General features: G+C 36.9%; 1 protein-coding gene across 19 annotated transcripts in view; it reads left to right on the forward strand.

The window, feature by feature from the left end:
- Positions 1-18305, forward strand: part of kmt2ca (lysine (K)-specific methyltransferase 2Ca) — a 495715-nt gene that overhangs the window by 244082 nt on the left and 233328 nt on the right. For all 19 annotated transcript variants that reach the window (XM_069914823.1, XM_069914812.1, XM_069914813.1 and 16 more), the window contains 3 exons: positions 1163-1277; positions 5808-5983; positions 8162-8313. In XM_069914823.1, coding sequence (XP_069770924.1) covers positions 1163-1277; positions 5808-5983; positions 8162-8313 — 443 coding nt within the window. The remainder of the gene's footprint in view (positions 1-1162; positions 1278-5807; positions 5984-8161; positions 8314-18305) is intronic.

Below are 18305 nucleotides of genomic sequence, written 5' to 3' on the forward strand. Positions count from 1 at the left end.
GACAGATATTAGACTAACTGCCCAAGGTTTCAGTTTCCTTTTTTAATTATAGCTCGCCATTTGCAGTTATACTCTACATCTGCCACCAACTACTTTAGGACCTTTGGATTTGGACAGTCAGGTCCTGGGAACTTGTCAGCCTTTAGTCCACTGGTTTTCATAAATATTTTTTTCTCAACAATAGAGAAGGTTTAACATTCCTCTCTCCCTGTAGCTCCACTATTACCTATTACTGGAATTTATTTACTATCTTCTCCCTTGAAGACCAATCCAAAATAATTGTTTGGTGTCTGCTATTTCTCAGTATTAATGTAGTACTTTTATTTTAATAAGTGTGGTTCACTGTAGCGCATTTACCATAGAGTTCAGGTGAAAATGTTTAATATTGCTGTAACTTTGATTTGTTCATATTTTAGAGCTATATATTTATGAAATTCATTTTCAGTAAAGACAAATCTAATCTTTGAGGGCTAAATAATACATTATGGATTATTTCAGATATATTATGGTTTCTTATCCTTTACTAATAATCGGATAGCATATTACCAAACAACAAAGATTACAGGAGGGTAGGAGGCTTTTGGCCAATCTAGACCAATCTGACTCTAAGCAAGAACAATCCAGATAATCTCATTCCCTCTTCATCTTTAGATCTTTCCTGCCAATTCCCCACATAATCCTGCCAATGTAAAATTTTCTGCAGGCCCTCTGAAACATCAAAATTGAATCTAATTCCACTTTCACTGTCCCTACTTCAGTCAATGTCTTTGGAGTATTACATTAGAACATCAGTGCAGTGGAGTCTGGCCCTCTATGCTGCCGTTTGGAGCTTCAAGTCATGTAATATAGAAAATCCAATCAAAGTCTTTGATCTGCAAAACACTTCTCACCTAATTGTCCAAGTACAAAAACGAAACAGACTTGGCATCAGGCTATCAGCGGATGGAAAGAGTAGTTCCATTTCCAATATCTCCAGCAGCATAAGAGACGTATGAAACTCAAAACAAATTTTCTGATCTTGGTAAGGTCTTCAGACTACTTGGTTTGGCCTACCTCACTACCAATGTGGTTTATCATGACCAGAGTTTGCTATACTCTGTGAAATAGTATATGGTTCGATTTTATTTTTACAAAAAATGATTTCAATTTTCTGTCCTTTCAGGCGTCCGGGTGATGACAGCAAAATGTTGGTCTGTGACATATGTGACAAAGGCTATCATACATTTTGTCTCCAGCCAGCAATGGAGTCAATACCTACAAATGGCTGGAGGTGTAAAGTGAGTGATTTCAACCTGTTACATTTCTTTACCATTTGGTTTGTTAATGTTGAACCAAACATGAAATTTGATTAACCCATGTTTTAGAATGTCATTATAATTTGTTTATTCTTGTACAAAAGGATTTCTTCCCAAAATTACCTGTTCCTTTTTATCTTGGGGTCCAAATGATTGCCTGCCCACTCTTCCCCGGGAGGAATTTAACCAAGTCTTGCCTCTCTCCTCATCTAACATTTATTATACGGTTTTAACTACATTGTTGCTAATCATGAGACTAACTGAGGGCTCGCGTTCTGATCTTATTGATGTTGATGAGTTGGTAAATGGCAGGTGGAGTTTAATCCTGATACATTTGTGGTGATAATTTTTGAATGGAAAATAGACATGTTCGTCTTATTGACGAACATGGGGATCCAGACATTCTAGTTTATAGATCTCTAAGGGCAGGAAGGTTTATGTGAGACATCAGAGAGTTGTGGGTGCCTGGAATGCCTTGCCAGAGTGATGAAACTTTAGGGTCATTTAAGAGGTGAATGCACATAGAGAGTAACGAGGTAGGATTTAGTTTTGCTTTAAAAACACAGTACCGGAGAAATTCTGCAGGTCAAACAATGTTCTTTATACTGTATAGCAAAGATAAAAATGCATAACTGATGCTTCGGGCTTGAGCCCTTCACCTTTTTCTCCAACATTGTGTTTTTACTTCAACCACGGTGTCTACAGACTTTTGTGTTATACTTTTGGTTTGGTAGGAATATATAGGTCTGCACAACATCGAGGGCCGAAGGGTCTTTTATGTAGCCACGGAGGTAAATATGGTGGCTCAGAAAGCATATACTTGCCTTCAGTAGCTAGGACGTGAAATATAAATGCATGGAGGCTACGATACAACTTTATTGATTAGGCCACAGTGATGTTTGCTATTTTGGTTGCCACACTCTAGGAAAAATAGGATTACACTGGAGAGGCGCAAAGGAGATTCACCAGGATATTGCCAGTTATGGGGAGAGATTGGATAGGCTGCGTTTGTTTTGTTTGGAGCTGAGGAGTGACCTAATAGAGACACACAAAACTATGAAGGCCACAGGTAGGGGAGGTGATCAGAAACATTTTTCCATAGCAAAAGTGTATAAAACTTGAGGGAGGTTTAAGTTAGAGTAGGAGATTTAGAGGTGATCTGAGAAAACAATTTTTCACCCAGACTACGGTTGAAATCTGTAATGCACTGACCGAGAGGGGATGGAGGCAGAGCATCTCACAAAAAGGCTGTGTGCCAAATGTTGGAAAATGGGTGCATAGAGGTCGCAGATGCTTGTTGGTCATCAGGAATATTGTAGGCTGAAAGATGTTTTTCTACATTGTATAACTCAATTTCAGGCTATATATAGGACAAAAGACCCAATAAATTTTGAAAATTTGGCCCCCCCCCCCCCCCCCCCCCCCGTGAGATGCACGAGAGACTGCATCTGTTGGTGTTTAGAGCAAAAAGAAACAATCAGCTGGAGGTGCTCAGGGAATTTAGGAGTATTTGTGGGAGAAATCAAATTGTGAATGTTTCGAGTCAGAACCCTTCTTGGTCTTTGGTGATGGGTTCTGAGCCAAACCATTAAAATTATTTTTCTCACACCGATGCTGTTTGACCCACTAAGTTTCTCTACCAGATTTTTTTCTTTTCCATGTGGACTGGGTGAAAAAAGACCTGCATTTCTTGTTTCACTCCCACCCCTTCCACCAAACTTTGACATATGTACATCTTCTCAACCTTCTGATTTCTTCTTGTCCCATCTGAAGATTTAACAATATTTGAACATCTTCAGTAGCAGTCTCCTGCCTTCAATTTTAAAGGCAAGGCACCTCTTGTTAACTATTTTGATTACGAAGTTGACCATCTGCATTCATGCTGGGCTCAGCTATTTAAAATCAGTGGACTCTGCAGCAATTTGATGGTAGCTTGGTATTCTTTTCCAATTCATGACTAATCTTTGCATGGCTTCATTTTACCTTTGCAGCTTCATTCATTATATGCAGTTCATCTTCTGAGAGTGGTATTTCCACAATTGTTGGAAGTTTTTTTCAAACCAAGCTGGTGGGTGACTGGATAGCTGGTGGAAGCACATACAGTCATTACATTTAAGAGTCATCTAGATAGGCATATAAACAAGTGGTGAAAGGAGGGGAATGGACCATGTGCAGGCAGACGGGATGGGTTTGAATTGGCATCCTGGCCTGCAGAGATATTGTGGGCTGAAGGACCTTATTCTGTGCTGCGCCATTCCATGCATGAAAGGAGCAATCTTTCAAATTCAAGCATTGCAAAAGAAAAAAAAAGTATGTTTCAACTTCAGGCATATTCAAATTTGAAAAAGATAAATTGCTGAAAGGGTCTGACACTGAAACAGAGTCTAAACTTGCAATCAAGACCAGACTGGATTCTGAAATTTGAGTTTAGCTATAATATCGTTTGATGGTCAAGCATGAAAGAATTGAGTCAAAGAAAAATGATAACCAAGAAGAACATTTATGGTGGAAAATGGGCATTCAAAATATTACAACGGCAACAGTTCTGCAAATAAAGTTGGTACACAAGGACAACTTTTACATAAGCTAACCTGATCTACTTTATTCTTTGGACAACAAAGTAGTTTAAATTCATCCTCTTAGTCATTCTCTAGATATTTAAAATGCAAGCTGAGGTTTATTTTTTCATTAATTATTTACTCTTGATGCTTAGAGTTGTTTTTTAACTTTTTAATTTTCTAAAAAAATCTTGTACCTGTATTGGCAAGGAAATAAATGTCTTCAACATTGCTCAAGATACTAGGTACGAATGCTAATTTAGTGTTTTTTATTATTGGTTTGGAGCTCTTTCTCTAGTATTGTGATTAAACTAGTTTAACTCGTTTCAAAATGAAGCACCAAACAATTACCCCTTTCAAAATATAGGATTCTTTCTCTTGCTGTAAGGTTTGTACAGTATGTATGTTCAGTAAAGAAAACAGTGATATAAGGAATTTTGCTTAGTTCATGAAATAATTGTATCCTACATTTAATCTTGGATGTTGAAATCTTCAGACTGGCTAACATTATGTGCTGTAGGTATATCTTTAGCCTGAACTGGCCTTCCTTTCATTGTCTCCTGCTCGTGTCTCTGTCAGTGTTATTTTTTCCTCCAATTTTCAGGTACAGTGCTTCAGTAATAGTTTTTGGCATGTGTTGCAAACACAGGAGCACCTGTCAATCACTGCAGCATCACACCAGCGAGCCTTGTCCCCAGAAGCAATGTGAGTTTGTGCCTGCAGTTCCCCATATAAGCCCTCTGAAATGTGCCTCCTGTCAGCAATAGGTCTTGAAGCATGCTTACAAGTAAAACTTTATTAGCTTTTGACTTGGGTTAAGTCTGCATCACAAAATTGGTTATAATTTTGGTAAAGTGATGCCAAATATCAGTCTGACCCATGAGAGTCAATGAAATTGGATCGTATGGAACTCTAACAATTACACACTGCCCCCTTAATATTTGACTCATGAATATTAAGGGAATGAAGGGAAATCATCAAGCAGCAGTTTGATTTGGACATCATGTTCAGCACAGACCATTGAGCCGAAGGGCTTGCTCCAGTGCTGTATTTTTTTTTGTAATCTGTGTCTTGACACTGTGCATTTGATGCCTGAATTGGGTTTCAAACTCAAAACGTCACTTTTTAAGCAATGATTATGTGAACACTAATATTGACCTCATAATCCTCCATAAAATTTGCATGGATTGGTTAATTATTTATCAAATCTTCAAACTCTGTACCTAGTTTTATTAACAGACTGCAATTAGCACAGCAAACATGGCCCATAACAGACAATAAACTAATTCCACCTTGTTAGCAGGTTGGAATGATCTAAGCTGTTAGGATAAGATGGATAGACTGAAGTGTTTCTTCAATGCATGTTCTCTTCCAATATTGTCCAGATTTTCTGCTACCGTTGGACTTTAGTCCACCATAGGTTCTTGGATGAACAACGTTCCCAACTATTTCTCTCACTGGCTTAAGTTATAGTCCATTTCTAAGATTTGACTTGCCTATCTTTACATTCCTCGGATGTGATTGTTCCACCTCTAATGTAATCTGGAACGAATCCGAGAATTCTTCTGTTCACAAGATAATAAATTTACCATTAGGAGCTATGTGGTTCACAACGGTAAAAGATCACTTGCTGCCATATTCTGACTTCTGTGCATGTGGGAATTCATCAGAAATGTTTTGTACATTACATTGCCAAATGAAAGATGATACCTGAAGTTGCATAACTCATTAGCAGGAATGGCTAAAAATAATATAACGTGACAGCATCTGTTAAAAAAAACTTTGCTCTCCAGATGTTGACTGCTTTTTGTACTTAATTTGCAACATTTGTTTCAGATTTCCAGTTTTTCTAGTTTCTGTTTTATTTGTAAATCACCTTGTTAGCTTGGTTTGCTTTGGTTATTGATTTTTTTTACCATTTTACTTATGTTTAATGGTCGCTATTTTACTTCAGAATTGTAGGGTATGTGTTGACTGCGGCACGCGGACCAGCACTCATTGGCACCACAACTGTTCGCTTTGTGCTACTTGTTATCAGCAACAAGACCAGAGTTTCTCCTGTCCACTCTGTGGCAAAATCTGCCATCAAGACTCCCAAAAGGATAGGCTGAATTGTCAGATGTGCAAAAGGTAAGAAGGTTAGGCCAACAGAGTCCTTTTTAAAAACTGACACTTTTTGTGGTGCAAATTAATCCAGCACAATTCTGTAACGCATTGCAGGGGGAGATGCTATTGTACATCTCAGGGTAGAGGTGCATGGGGGGGCCTCCTAATTTCTGCGTAAAAATAGATTTGATTACTTTGCAGCAGGAGTGTTTTTTCAGCTCATGAGCAAGTGAGACGTTAATAGATTCTAGTCCTGTGGGGAAGGGTGAAATCTTTATCTTTCCATTTTAATTTGGGATGGTAGAATTTAAATACATTTCTTGGATGAAATCAGTTTTTCCCAAATGTCTGCTTTGTACTTTTAAGCCTAAATTGTATAGTTAAGTCATACTATCCAAAAACCTTGGACACGAGGACTTCACTCTTAATTGAACAAACCAATTACAGAAATGCTTCTGATTAAGCTACAAATAATTTTCCACTACCAGATTTGATGTACATCAAGTTGCACTCTAAAAATAAACCCCTTTTATGTTGTGTTCAAAAAAAAAGATCAGATTGTTATCTATTTCAGACTTGCAGAATTTATATTCGCTGAATTTAATTTTCTATTTCCTGGAGTGCATACATTTTCTTTGCAAATTATCATTTCAAGGTTGTAAATGCCTTGGTTTAACTATTACACAGGAAGAGCTGCTGTCTGGATCCATAAAACCAGTTGTCATGTTTTTATTGGTTTGTAGAATTAATGATTCTTTGTTTTTTGGAATCTCCCATAATGAAGCTGTGCCAAAACGATTAACATTGAACTAATAGGATGCAGACACCTTGATTGATGATTAGTCATTAATTCTTCACTGGCAGATTGTGCTCTTGGGAGTCCTTGGAGTTGTGATGCCATGAATGTTAAATGCATGAATGTTAGCAGAATCTTTAACAGAACAGAAATCGATACATTCATTGATCTGCAAGTAAAGAGCATTTAAGAGGAAAATGTGTTTAATAAGTAATCAGATTATACACTTGTCTGATGTCATATTTTTGAATGAATTGATCCATCAAAAAGGAAAACTCAAATTGTTGGCCCACACACTCCCATTTTTTTGATCAGCTTTATACTTTATTCATCACTCATGGGAATCAATCGGTTACATGGCCTTATAGACTGATGGTGAAGCTTGGAAGATCCCCAAAGGAAGTACATAAGAGTAATTTTTAGTTAATAAAACTGATGTTTCAGTGTATTCTTTAAAGCCTTTTATCTCCCAAAAAAATTAACACAGTAAGTATCATTTTCAGGTTATACTTGCTTTGTGTTACAAAACACAATCTGCTTGAGGAACTCAGTGGGTTGAGCAGCATCAGTTGGAAAGCTCTGTGTAACTTCTGATTCTTTTTGAAGATCTTGTTGATCATTTGATTAAAGCACATAGTTATCACTTTATAGTTAACATTAAATTCTGATAACGGTCTTCATTTGTAACAGGCTGCTGAGCAGTGAACTTGTAACGCAGTCTTTTGACTGTTGGAAAGTAACCTATGTTGAAATATTTTCAGTTTTCTTTCACTTTGGCTTCATCTTTTATCTTATTGAAGTTTCTTCCCTAGCCACTTCTGTCCCCACTCCTTTCCTGGGAATGGTTTGACTATGTTCTGTGTCTTATTTTAAAGAACATTCTTGTATGTGGCTGAATATGAAAAATGGGAACATGAGAACTGAAGCTTTCCTTTTTTTTTAATTTTTTTATTTTTCACACCATAAATCACGTTAGCCATGATATACACTTTTTCTTTTTCACACATATACAGTGACTTTTTCTCCCCCCCCCCCTCCCTCCTCCCAAGCCACCCCCCCCACCCCCCCCTCTCATCCATTTTAGGTATACAATCTAGGTTGCATTAAGCCGAGAACTGAAGCTTTCCTGATGTGTATCCTGCACCCAGAAGGGCACACCCAAGAAAATTACTTGGAATCAAAAAGGAACTCCTGGCTGAGTTTCCTGCTTGTTAATTAAGCCTCGAGAGTAATTATAATAGTGTTAATGCACCATAAAAGATCTTGTTCTGAAGAAGAGTCCAGGGACTCAATTTGCATCCAATATAACCCAGCAAACATATAGATTTATTGTTTGTTGTAGCTATAACTTTCCCTCGTGTGGTAATTGAAAGAATGTAACTATGCATTTGTTGTCTGGTCTTTAGGTGGATTCACATGGAATGCGACAAATCTTTGGAAAATAATGAGGGCATTTTGATAAAAGAATGCTACATCTGTAAAATGTGTAAAGAAACAGAAGGTGCAGAGGAAAATGTTCAGTCCTGTGAAAATGATTGTATTCTAGAAGCTGAAGCAGGTAAGGATGTTTAAAAAAATTTATAAGTATAAAATATGTTCATGGGGTTGATAATTAGAATAGGAGGTATCATTTTTTTGAGTTGGAGTTTAGCGTTTGTTGTAACAGCTGAACTGGAAGCTTGGGTGCTTGTAAAAAAAGTTGAAGAACATAGGAACAGGTCCTTTGGTCAATGATGTCTACTCCAAACATGATGGAAAATACAAAAGTTTCACAAGTTACGAAAGTGTTGTTAGACTATGTTGGATTCTAGAAATTGCTCTATACAGCCTCTCCCCTACTTATGACCTATGTGACTTAAGATCATCCATACATACGACTGAAAGAAATACTGTATAAAGAAAAAAAAATGTTAATATAAAAATTACACTTGGTGATATGTCCGTGCTTGCATGTGTATGATAATGACTGTCAAACGATATCCTGGCATTGTGTACATTACAGCATCTCTCTCAGTTCTCGCTCTCTGTTGTCATTCAGTTAACATACATTATTCAAGTAAATCTTAACGAATTTTCGTGCTGGATTAAACCATTAATGTATTAAATCCCAAAGAATGCTGTACAGGTATATGACTTCTACACGCCATACTGGCATATGTCCGGCTTGTGTCCATTTCAAGATTTGACCAGTTGGTCAGAACAAAATTTGGATGAATGTCAGGGAATGGCTGTATTTGATAATGTCAAGACTCTTTCTGGATCTGACATTAAACCCTTCATGCAAAGACTGGAAAAGAGTTACTGTGTTCTAGCACCATCTTCCTAAAAAAAATGGAAAAGTCCTTCATAGAAGGTGAAAGATCCAGTATCACACTGCCACATTCAATGTAGACCTATCCACTGTCCCTGTGACCTCCATTACTTGATAGCATAGTTCCCACATGTTGTCCAGTGGAATGGTTGTTTCATAATTAGTGCAGACTCTAGTCACAAGACTTTCCCCATATTTGATCTGAATCACCAGGGAACTACTTAATGATCTTGTTCAAGTTCCATTAGTTTTGGTGACATTGGGATGGGCCCAGTGCTGCTCAACCCATTGAGATCCTCTGGCAGATGCTGGAATCTAAAGTTAAAAGCAATATCTTTCCATATTCACCAATGATCTGTTTCTGCAATTTTGTTTTGGGTCCATAACCACTAAGAAACAGGTAATTTTAGAGACATTGAAGGGTTCTGCAAAGATCCCATTCAACTTCCCTGTTTAGTCTTCCCAACTATCAAATCAGGAATTGATACGCCTGTATTGATATTAAGGGATTTGGGGGCCCTTGTGCAGGGTAACTAAAGGTTAACCACCAGAAGGTGCTAATGAGGCTCAATGGGGCACTGGTGAGACATTAGTTGGTGTTCTGTGTGCAGTTTTGGGTCCCTTATCTTAGAAGGGATGTAATAATGTTGGGGAGAGTACAGAGAAGCTTTACCAGGATGATTCCTGGAATGCAAGGGCTAATATATAGACGACACTTATTCTAATATATCCTAATTTCAAAATATCACCTTCCAAAGCGTGAGCTGTGATATCCCAAATTTAGATCTCTTTAATCCAATAAACCAAACTCTGAGGCTGTTACTTTGTAGTTTTAATTTGTTTATAGAACAGATAAACATTTTGCATAGCTTCGCCACAAGACTTTCATAAAAGTGAATAACAAAGCATTTACTGTATAAAGATACAAAGGTATATAAAGATATAAAAACTTAAGAGATACAAAAATTCAAAGGAAAATTTCTCGTTCCATGCTTCCTTCACATCTTGTAGAAAAAGAGAGCAGATAGTCTGGGTAGATGTTACATCTTAGTCACTATGGTAACACTATAAACAATAATTCTCTTAAAGAGACAGGCACAAATTAACTAAGAATCAAAAACACAAGGTTTTAACCTTTACATTCTGGCCTCTAATTACTAAATGCACAAGTAAATATAGAAAGTGTAAGATTAGAAATCAAAACTTTCAGCCTCCTGTAAAAGACAGATTTTAATAATAGGTCTACTTAAGTAACCAGTCTTGGTTTTAATCTTCACTTGCCGAACAAATAATTTCTTGTCTAGATCTGTATCCACACTTTTCCCAAGCAACCAAGAATTTCTTGGTGAAGAATCGCCCATGATAATTACAATATCTCCACATACAAAATTGCGTTTAGCAACAATATTTGTTGTTCCTGTTATAATGAAAGATCTTTAATCCATCTTTTCCAAAATAAATATGCAAGAAATTGCACTTGTTTCTACCCGCGTCTTGCATAGATATCTTCTTTTTGAAATTGACCTGGAGGCATCAAAGGTTTAGATAGGTTAACATATTTTTATATAATTATTTTGATCAATGTTGAAGCACCAAATATCCAATATTTATGGCGCAGTTCTGATAACACATGATTATAACCACCATGACCTGTTCTCTCATGCATGTGTCGAACAATCATGTCAGAAATATGAAAATTCCTTAGTTAATATAATTAGATGTTTCTCTTCTGGCATTATTGCTATTTCCAATATTCCTCCTACTCTCAAAAATAATTTTCAAGAATAGGATTTAGCTTGTAAACATGACTTTTTTGTACCATTCAGATCTTTCTTTGATTTTGATATCTCGTTATCAAATGCCTTTTTCTGTCAAAAACATATTATCTCCAATTCAGCATTTTCTGACTCATCAACTGTTAGGTTATAACTCTTTTAAGTCTTCAGATTCTCTTTCTTCAGGTTGCGAAAGAAAATGAGGACCGTATGCCCATGTATTGGCTCTTTTCAGAAAAGATTGAACTTTTGATCCTTGTGAAGCCATATCAGCTGGATTATCCACTGTTTTAACATACCTCCATTGATTAGCATGAGAAACCTTTTCGATTTCATTAACTCTGGGTTTTGTTATTAATGTATTTAAGCACTGATGTACTCAAAGTCCAAAACTCCATCTGTAATTCTCTTCTTTACATAGTGTCCATTTTGCTTGCCATAGTAGCAGCGTTCAATTCCATCTGATGTGTGGTGACTGGCTTTAATGGGGCCACTCTGGCTTTTCCCATAACAAATCCACAATGTACTTGCTCTTGGTTATTTTGTAATACTAAACATCTGACAGGACCAAAACCACCTTCACTTACATCAGCAAAATGGTGTAACTGAGCAAACGTAGCAATTCCAAAGTTTGTTAGTTTAAAACATTTGTTGATTTCAAAATTTTCTAACAATTTAAGACTCTCAATCCAATTTATCTGGGTGGTCATGTGATGGAGTAGTGGCTGATTAGGGAAAACCAGCCCTCCACAGAGAAAGTTGAAAAAAAAGGTAGAAGAACAAAGCAGAGAAGTAAAACTTTAAAAAGCTTCAAGATAAAAGGTACAAGAAGAACTTAAAGATGGCCCCAAAGAAGGAAAAACTACAACGACAAGCAAAGAAGAGGTGAAGAAATCACCAGAAAAAAAAGAGGAAGGCCTTACCGGAGTCCGTGAACATGGAGCTCTTTCAAAGAGGATGGCCTGAGCTGGAAAGCCAGTAATCAGGCAGCTCCGGGACGACGTTCCCCCAAGGCGGTTGAGAACGCTGGCTTGCAGAGCCTGAAAAAGAAATGCCAGCACACTAAAGAGTACGCTGAAGGGAACGGACACTGACAGCAAGATGCTGACTCTATAATGGGAGAAGCCGCTGGGAAGGCAACGATAGAAGCAAGATCACCATGGAGCCAAGAAATGGAGCAAGAGAAAGAAGATCAAGAAAAAGATAAAGATGTACAATAAAAAATACAAGGTAAAAAACAGAAGCAGATGGTAGATAAGGAACACTTTGACAGTCAAATAAAGATTTTAATGGAAACAATAATGACTGAGTTCAGTACTATTTTTAAAAAAAACAGATGTAAAAATACAAAGAATGGAGAGTGCCATGGCAGAAATGAGAAAGCAAAGTGATAAAGTGGAAGACAGAGTGACAGGCGTGGAAATGGCAGTGAATGATTTAAAAGAAAAATTGGAAGTAGAGATAAGGAGATTAAGAAGACACACAACTCATTGGCCCAAAAATTGACATTTTAGAGAATTTCAGCAGATGTAATAATATAAAAATAGTGGGCCTGAAACAAGGCGAAGAAGGGACAGATATAAAAGGATTTTTTTTAAAAAGATGGATCCCACAGATCTTGGGAGTAGAAGAACTCCAAGAAAAAATAGAAATTGAAAAAGCCCACAGAGCATTGGCGCCAAACCCGCAGTCATAGCAGAAACCGTGTTCCATACTAATAAAACTACTACGATATGCAACAAGAGAGAAAATGAACTGGCAATGAAGAGTGAAAGAAAATAAGGAACCATTGGTGTACAATGGTAAAAAATATTTTTTTATCCAGATATAAGCTTCAAACTTTTAAAGAAGCGTAAGGAGTTTAATTTAACAAAAAATGTACTATGGAAAAAAAGTTATAACTTTGTGTTATGGCATCCAGCAGTGTTGAAGATATTTATCCCTGGTGGGCAAAATAGACTGTTTTCAGATCCAGAAGAACCTCATCACTTTGCAGACCAATTACCAAATAAGCAGCAAGAAGAGGATAAAGGAAATAATAAAAAGACTGTTAGGATAATGTGTATAAATAAGTTTGGATGTTAAAAGCTTGATTACACATTCAAGAAAAAGAGGTGAAAAATATATAATAATATATAGTGAGTTCTCTGGGGTGTGGCTAGGGAGGGGGGGAGGATCTGCCCACTGCAAAATCTGTTGACATTTGTAGTATACACCGCCACCCACGTAGAAAAGGGAGTTGTGGTTGCCTTGCAATGTGGCAAGTACAACTCATTAAAGGGGGATTTGATCTGGTTTTCTTTAATATTATTCTTTGGTTTTCTTATGGTTTTTGTTATTTTCCTACTAATTGTGTCATCACATATAGTAAACAGTAAGAACAATCTAAAGAGTGAATTTAGAAGGGAGATGGAGGGGTTTAAGAGGTGGAATAGAGGTGAAAATGGATGGATAAGATGAATATATTAAATATATGATTTAATATTAATGGAATTCACAATCAAATTAAGAGAAAAAAGTTACTGACCCTACTTAAAAAGAAGAAAATAGATATAGCATTTATAGAAGAAACACACTTAATTGAGTTAGAACATCGCAAACTGAAGAGAGACTGGGTTGGCCACGAAGTGGCATCATCGTACAATTCAAAAGCCAGGGGAGTTGCTATACTAGTTAATAAGAATCTGCCAATTAAGATAAAGAATCTAATAACAGACCCAGCAGGTAGATATGTAATGATGATGTGCCATATTTTTTCAGAATCTTGGAACTTGTTGAACATTTATACACGTAATGAAGATGGCCAGGAGCTTATGCAAGCATTTATTTTGAAGATAGCAGACACATAGGGACACATTTTACTAGGGGGAGACTCTAATTTTAACCTTGGCGCATCAATAGATAAAACCAGGAAGACGATTGTAAAAAAAAAAAGCATTAAACTCAATGCATGACATGAAGATAATTGATATATGGAGAAAACAACATCCAAAAGAAAGAGATTATTCATATTATTCAAACAGACATAAAACCTATTCTAGGATGGATATGCTCTTGTTTGTCAGCACAGATTCAAGAAAGAGTACAAAAGACTGAATATAAGGCAAGACTTTTATCAGACTGTTCACAATTGCTTTAGAGGATATTCCGCCGATAACATATAGATGGAGACTAAACCCCATATTGTTAAAAAGGCAAGACTAGGGAATATATAGAACAACAAATTAAAATTTATTTGGAGACAAATGCAAATTCTGTTACAGACAAATTTATATAACCCATTAGAGATTAATTAAAACATTTTTTTAAATGTTATAAGCGATTGTATCAAATCAAAACCCCAGGGAAGAATGACAAAAATAGATGAGTTTCTGTCAAACATTGAATTACCCTAATAACAAATGGAAGATCAAAATAAATTACTAAAGCCCCAGACAATTACAGAACTACATGATACACTAATGACATTACCAAATAATAAAGCGCCAGACGAAGATGGATTCCCTACAGAATTTTATAAGGTATTCGATAATTTATTAATTCTGCCCCTCTTGGAGGTAATGAAACAGGTGGAAGAGACCCAAAATTTGCCTGACTCATGTAAAATGGCAATAATCACAGTAATTCCAAAAACAGTAAAAGACCCGTTGTTACTGGCTTCATATCTTAACTAAAACGGATTATAAATGAATTGCAAAATTGCTACCAAATAGATTAACAGACTGTGTACCGAAATTAATGACGCTAGATCTGACAGAATTTGTTAAAAATAGAAGAGTGGCAGATAATGACTGTAAATTTATTAATTTAATCCATACAGCACAAATAAATAAAACACCAACTGTGGCTGTGGCTCTTGATGCAGAGAAAGCTTTTGATAGGGAGGAATGGAATTACCCGTTTAAAGTACTACAGAAATTCAAGTTTCCGGAAAAATTCATTAATTGGATTCTTTGGCTTTGCTTCGCGGACGAAGATTTATGGAGGGGGTAAAAGTCCACGTCAGCTGCAGGCTCGTTTGTGGCTGACAAGTCCGATGCGGGACAGGCAGACACAGTTGCAGCGGCTGCAGGGGAAAATTGGTTGGTTGGGGTTGGGTGTTGGGTTTTTCCTCCTTTGCCTTTTGTCAGTGAGGTGGGCTCTGCGGTCTTCTTCAAAGGAGGTTGCTGCCCGCCAAACTGTGAGGCGCCAAGATGCACGGTTTGAGGCGATATCAGCCCACTGGCGGTGGTCAATGTGGCAGGAACCAAGCGATTTCTTTAGGCAGTCCTTGTACCTTTTCTTTGGTGCACCTCTGTCACGGTGGCCAGTGGAGAGCTCGCCATATAACACGTTCTTGGGAAGGCGATGGTCCTCCATTCTGGAGACGTGACCCATCCAGCGCAGCTGGATCTTCAGCAGCGTGGACTCGATGCTGTCGACCTCTGCCATCTCGAGTACTTCGACGTTAGGGATGAAAGCGCTCCAATGGATGTTGAGGATGGAGCGGAGACAACGCTGGTGGAAGCGTTCTAGGAGCCGTAGGTGATGCCGGTAGAGGACCCATGATTCGGAGCCGAACAGGAGTGTGGGTATGACAACGGCTCTGTATACGCTTATCTTTGTGAGGTTTTTCTGTTGGTTGTTTTTCCAGACTCTTTTGTGTAGTCTTCTAAAGGCACTATTTGCCTTGGCGAGTCTGTTGTCTATCTCATTGTCGATCCTTGCATCTGATGAAATGGTGCAGCCGAGATAGGTAAACTGGTTGACCGTTTTGAGTTTTGTGTGCCCGATGGAGATGTGGGGGGGCTGGTAGTCATGGTGGGGAGCTGGCTGATGGAGGACCTCAGTTTTCTTCAGGCTGACTTCCAGGCCAAACATTTTGGCAGTTTCCGCAAAGCAGGACGTCAAGCGCTGAAGAGCTGGCTCTGAATGGGCAACTAAAGCGGCATCGTCTGCAAAGAGTAGTTCACGGACAAGTTTCTCTTGTGTCTTGGTGTGAGCTTGCAGGCGCCTCAGATTGAAGAGACTGCCATCCGTGCGGTACCGGATGTAAACAGCGTCTTCATTGTTGGAGTCTTTCATGGCTTGGTTCAGCATCATGCTGAAGAAGATTAAAAAGAGGGTTGGTGCGAGAACACAGCCTTGCTTCACGCCATTGTTAATGGAGAAGGGTTCAGAGACCTCATTGCTGTATCTGACCCGACCTTGTTGGTTTTCGTGCAGTTGGATAATCAGGTTGAGGAACTTTGGGGGACATCCGATGCGCTCTAGTATTTGCCAAAGCCCTTTCCTGCTCACGGTGTCGAAGGCTTTGGTGAGGTCAACAAAGGTGATGTAGAGTCCTTTGTTTAAAGTACTGTATATCGGTCCTTTGGCAAAAGTGGTCACAAATGGATATGTTTCAGACCACTTTAAATTGAGTAGGTCAACAAGACAGGGATGCCCATTATCATCTTCCCTGTTTGCTTTGGCCATTGGTAGACCTAATAAGTAAAGAACCTACGATAAAGGGAATAAAAGTAAAAGAGGAAGAGTTTAAAATTAGATGATTTTCAGATGACATTATAGTATATTTAACCAATCCAGATAAATCAATAAAAATGTTACATACAAAATTGAAAGAATATGGGACAATATCAGGATGCAAGGTTAATATTGATAAAAGTGAAGTGATGCCAATGAACAAAGTCGATTATACAAAATGTAAAAGGGAATCCTCTTTTAAATGGCAATCACAGGCCATATGTTACCTAGGTATCAGGATAAATAATAATTTAAATCATTTGTATAAATTAAATTACCATCTGTTAATAAAGAAAATACAGGTAGACTTAGAGAAATGGAAAAATTTACCACTAACTCTAATGGGGAGAGTAAACTGCATCAAGATGAATGTATTTCCACGGCTAAATGCTACTGATTCCCTTGATGGGAATTTTTTTGGAAATTAAATAAATTAATGAGAAAGTTTCTATGGAAAGGTAAAAAAACCAAGAGTGGTTTTTGAAAAATTAACATGGGTATATAAACAAGGAGGATTGCAACTACCAAATTTCAAAAACTATAACAGGGCAGCAAAGTCAAGATAGCTACCAGATTTTTATTAGACAGGAGAAAAACCGGATTGGCTCAAGATAGAATTATATAAATTAGGAGAAAAGGTCTATGGACATTTACTCTATAAGTGAGATGAGAAACTGGTGCAATATAACAATCTACCAATACTACATGATATACTAAAAATATAGAAGAGAATACATCTGGAGCGAAAGATGTATCAAATACCAAAAATGTTACTAATGCAAAACCCATTAATTCCTTTTACAATAGACAATTTTTTTTTTAAGAAATGGGCAAGAAAAGGAATTAAAAGAATAAAAGTTTTCTTTTTGGGAAAAATTTTATTGACATTTTAACAGTTAAAAAAAATGAATATGGAATACCACATAGTACAATATCTTCATACTATCAGTTGAAAACTTGTTTAAAAGAAAAGTTGGGAACTAGCGTAAGATTACCTGAGAGTAGCTGTTATGAAACTTAATTACCGACACTACGATAATTTTTTTAATCACAAACATGTGCAGCAAATTGCAAAACAAGGAAAATGATGAAGCAATATATCAACCCAAACAAGGCTGGGAAAAAGATTTAAAAATACAAATAAAGAATGAAACTATGTGTAGGAACTATGTGTAGGAACCATGATTAATACAATAAATACTCGGTTTTGTATAATACAGTACAATTGGCTTCATAGACTATATGTTACACTTCAAAGGTTAAAAGAATGGAATCCAACAATATCAAACAAATGCCTCCGTTGTAAACAAGAAATTTGAACAACAATATACGCAATTTGGGCAGGTACAAAAGTGAAAACTTTTTGGTAGGATTTAAACCTAATATTAAATAGAATTCCAAAAAATAAGATACCAAATGACCCAAATTCTTCCTGTTAAACAACATAAAAGATAAAGAATTAGGTCTAAAATTAGACAGAATTCAAAAAAGATTTATTATGATTGCGCTCGCAACAACAAAAAAGTGAATAATGATAACTTGGAAAATGGAAGCAACCTGAAAAATACAACAGTGGTACATAGAAATGAACATGTATTCCATTAGAAAAGAAATTACCTGCAATCTAAAAGACAAATATGCTGTATTTGAACAAATTTGAGAACCATACATAGACTTTATTAGAAACTGCCAATTTCAGACCTCCATCTCTTGACGTATGAAAATAATTAAATATTAAATATTGGACGACACGATTTCTTCTTTTTTTGGTGTTCTTCTATTGTTTATTTACTTCTTTCATTTCTTGCTTTAAGTTATAGGGGGTCAGGGGAAGGGAGGGGAAATGAAAATGTCACTGTGTATATTTTAATACTGAATATTTGTATATATTGTTATTGACGTGGTTCACGGTGAAGTACTAAATAAAAAATTATTAAAATTTTTTAAAATCCACTTTAT

The sequence above is a fragment of the Narcine bancroftii genome, chromosome 1 (assembly GCF_036971445.1).
Source record: "Narcine bancroftii isolate sNarBan1 chromosome 1, sNarBan1.hap1, whole genome shotgun sequence".
Lineage (NCBI taxonomy): Eukaryota > Metazoa > Chordata > Chondrichthyes > Torpediniformes > Narcinidae > Narcine > Narcine bancroftii.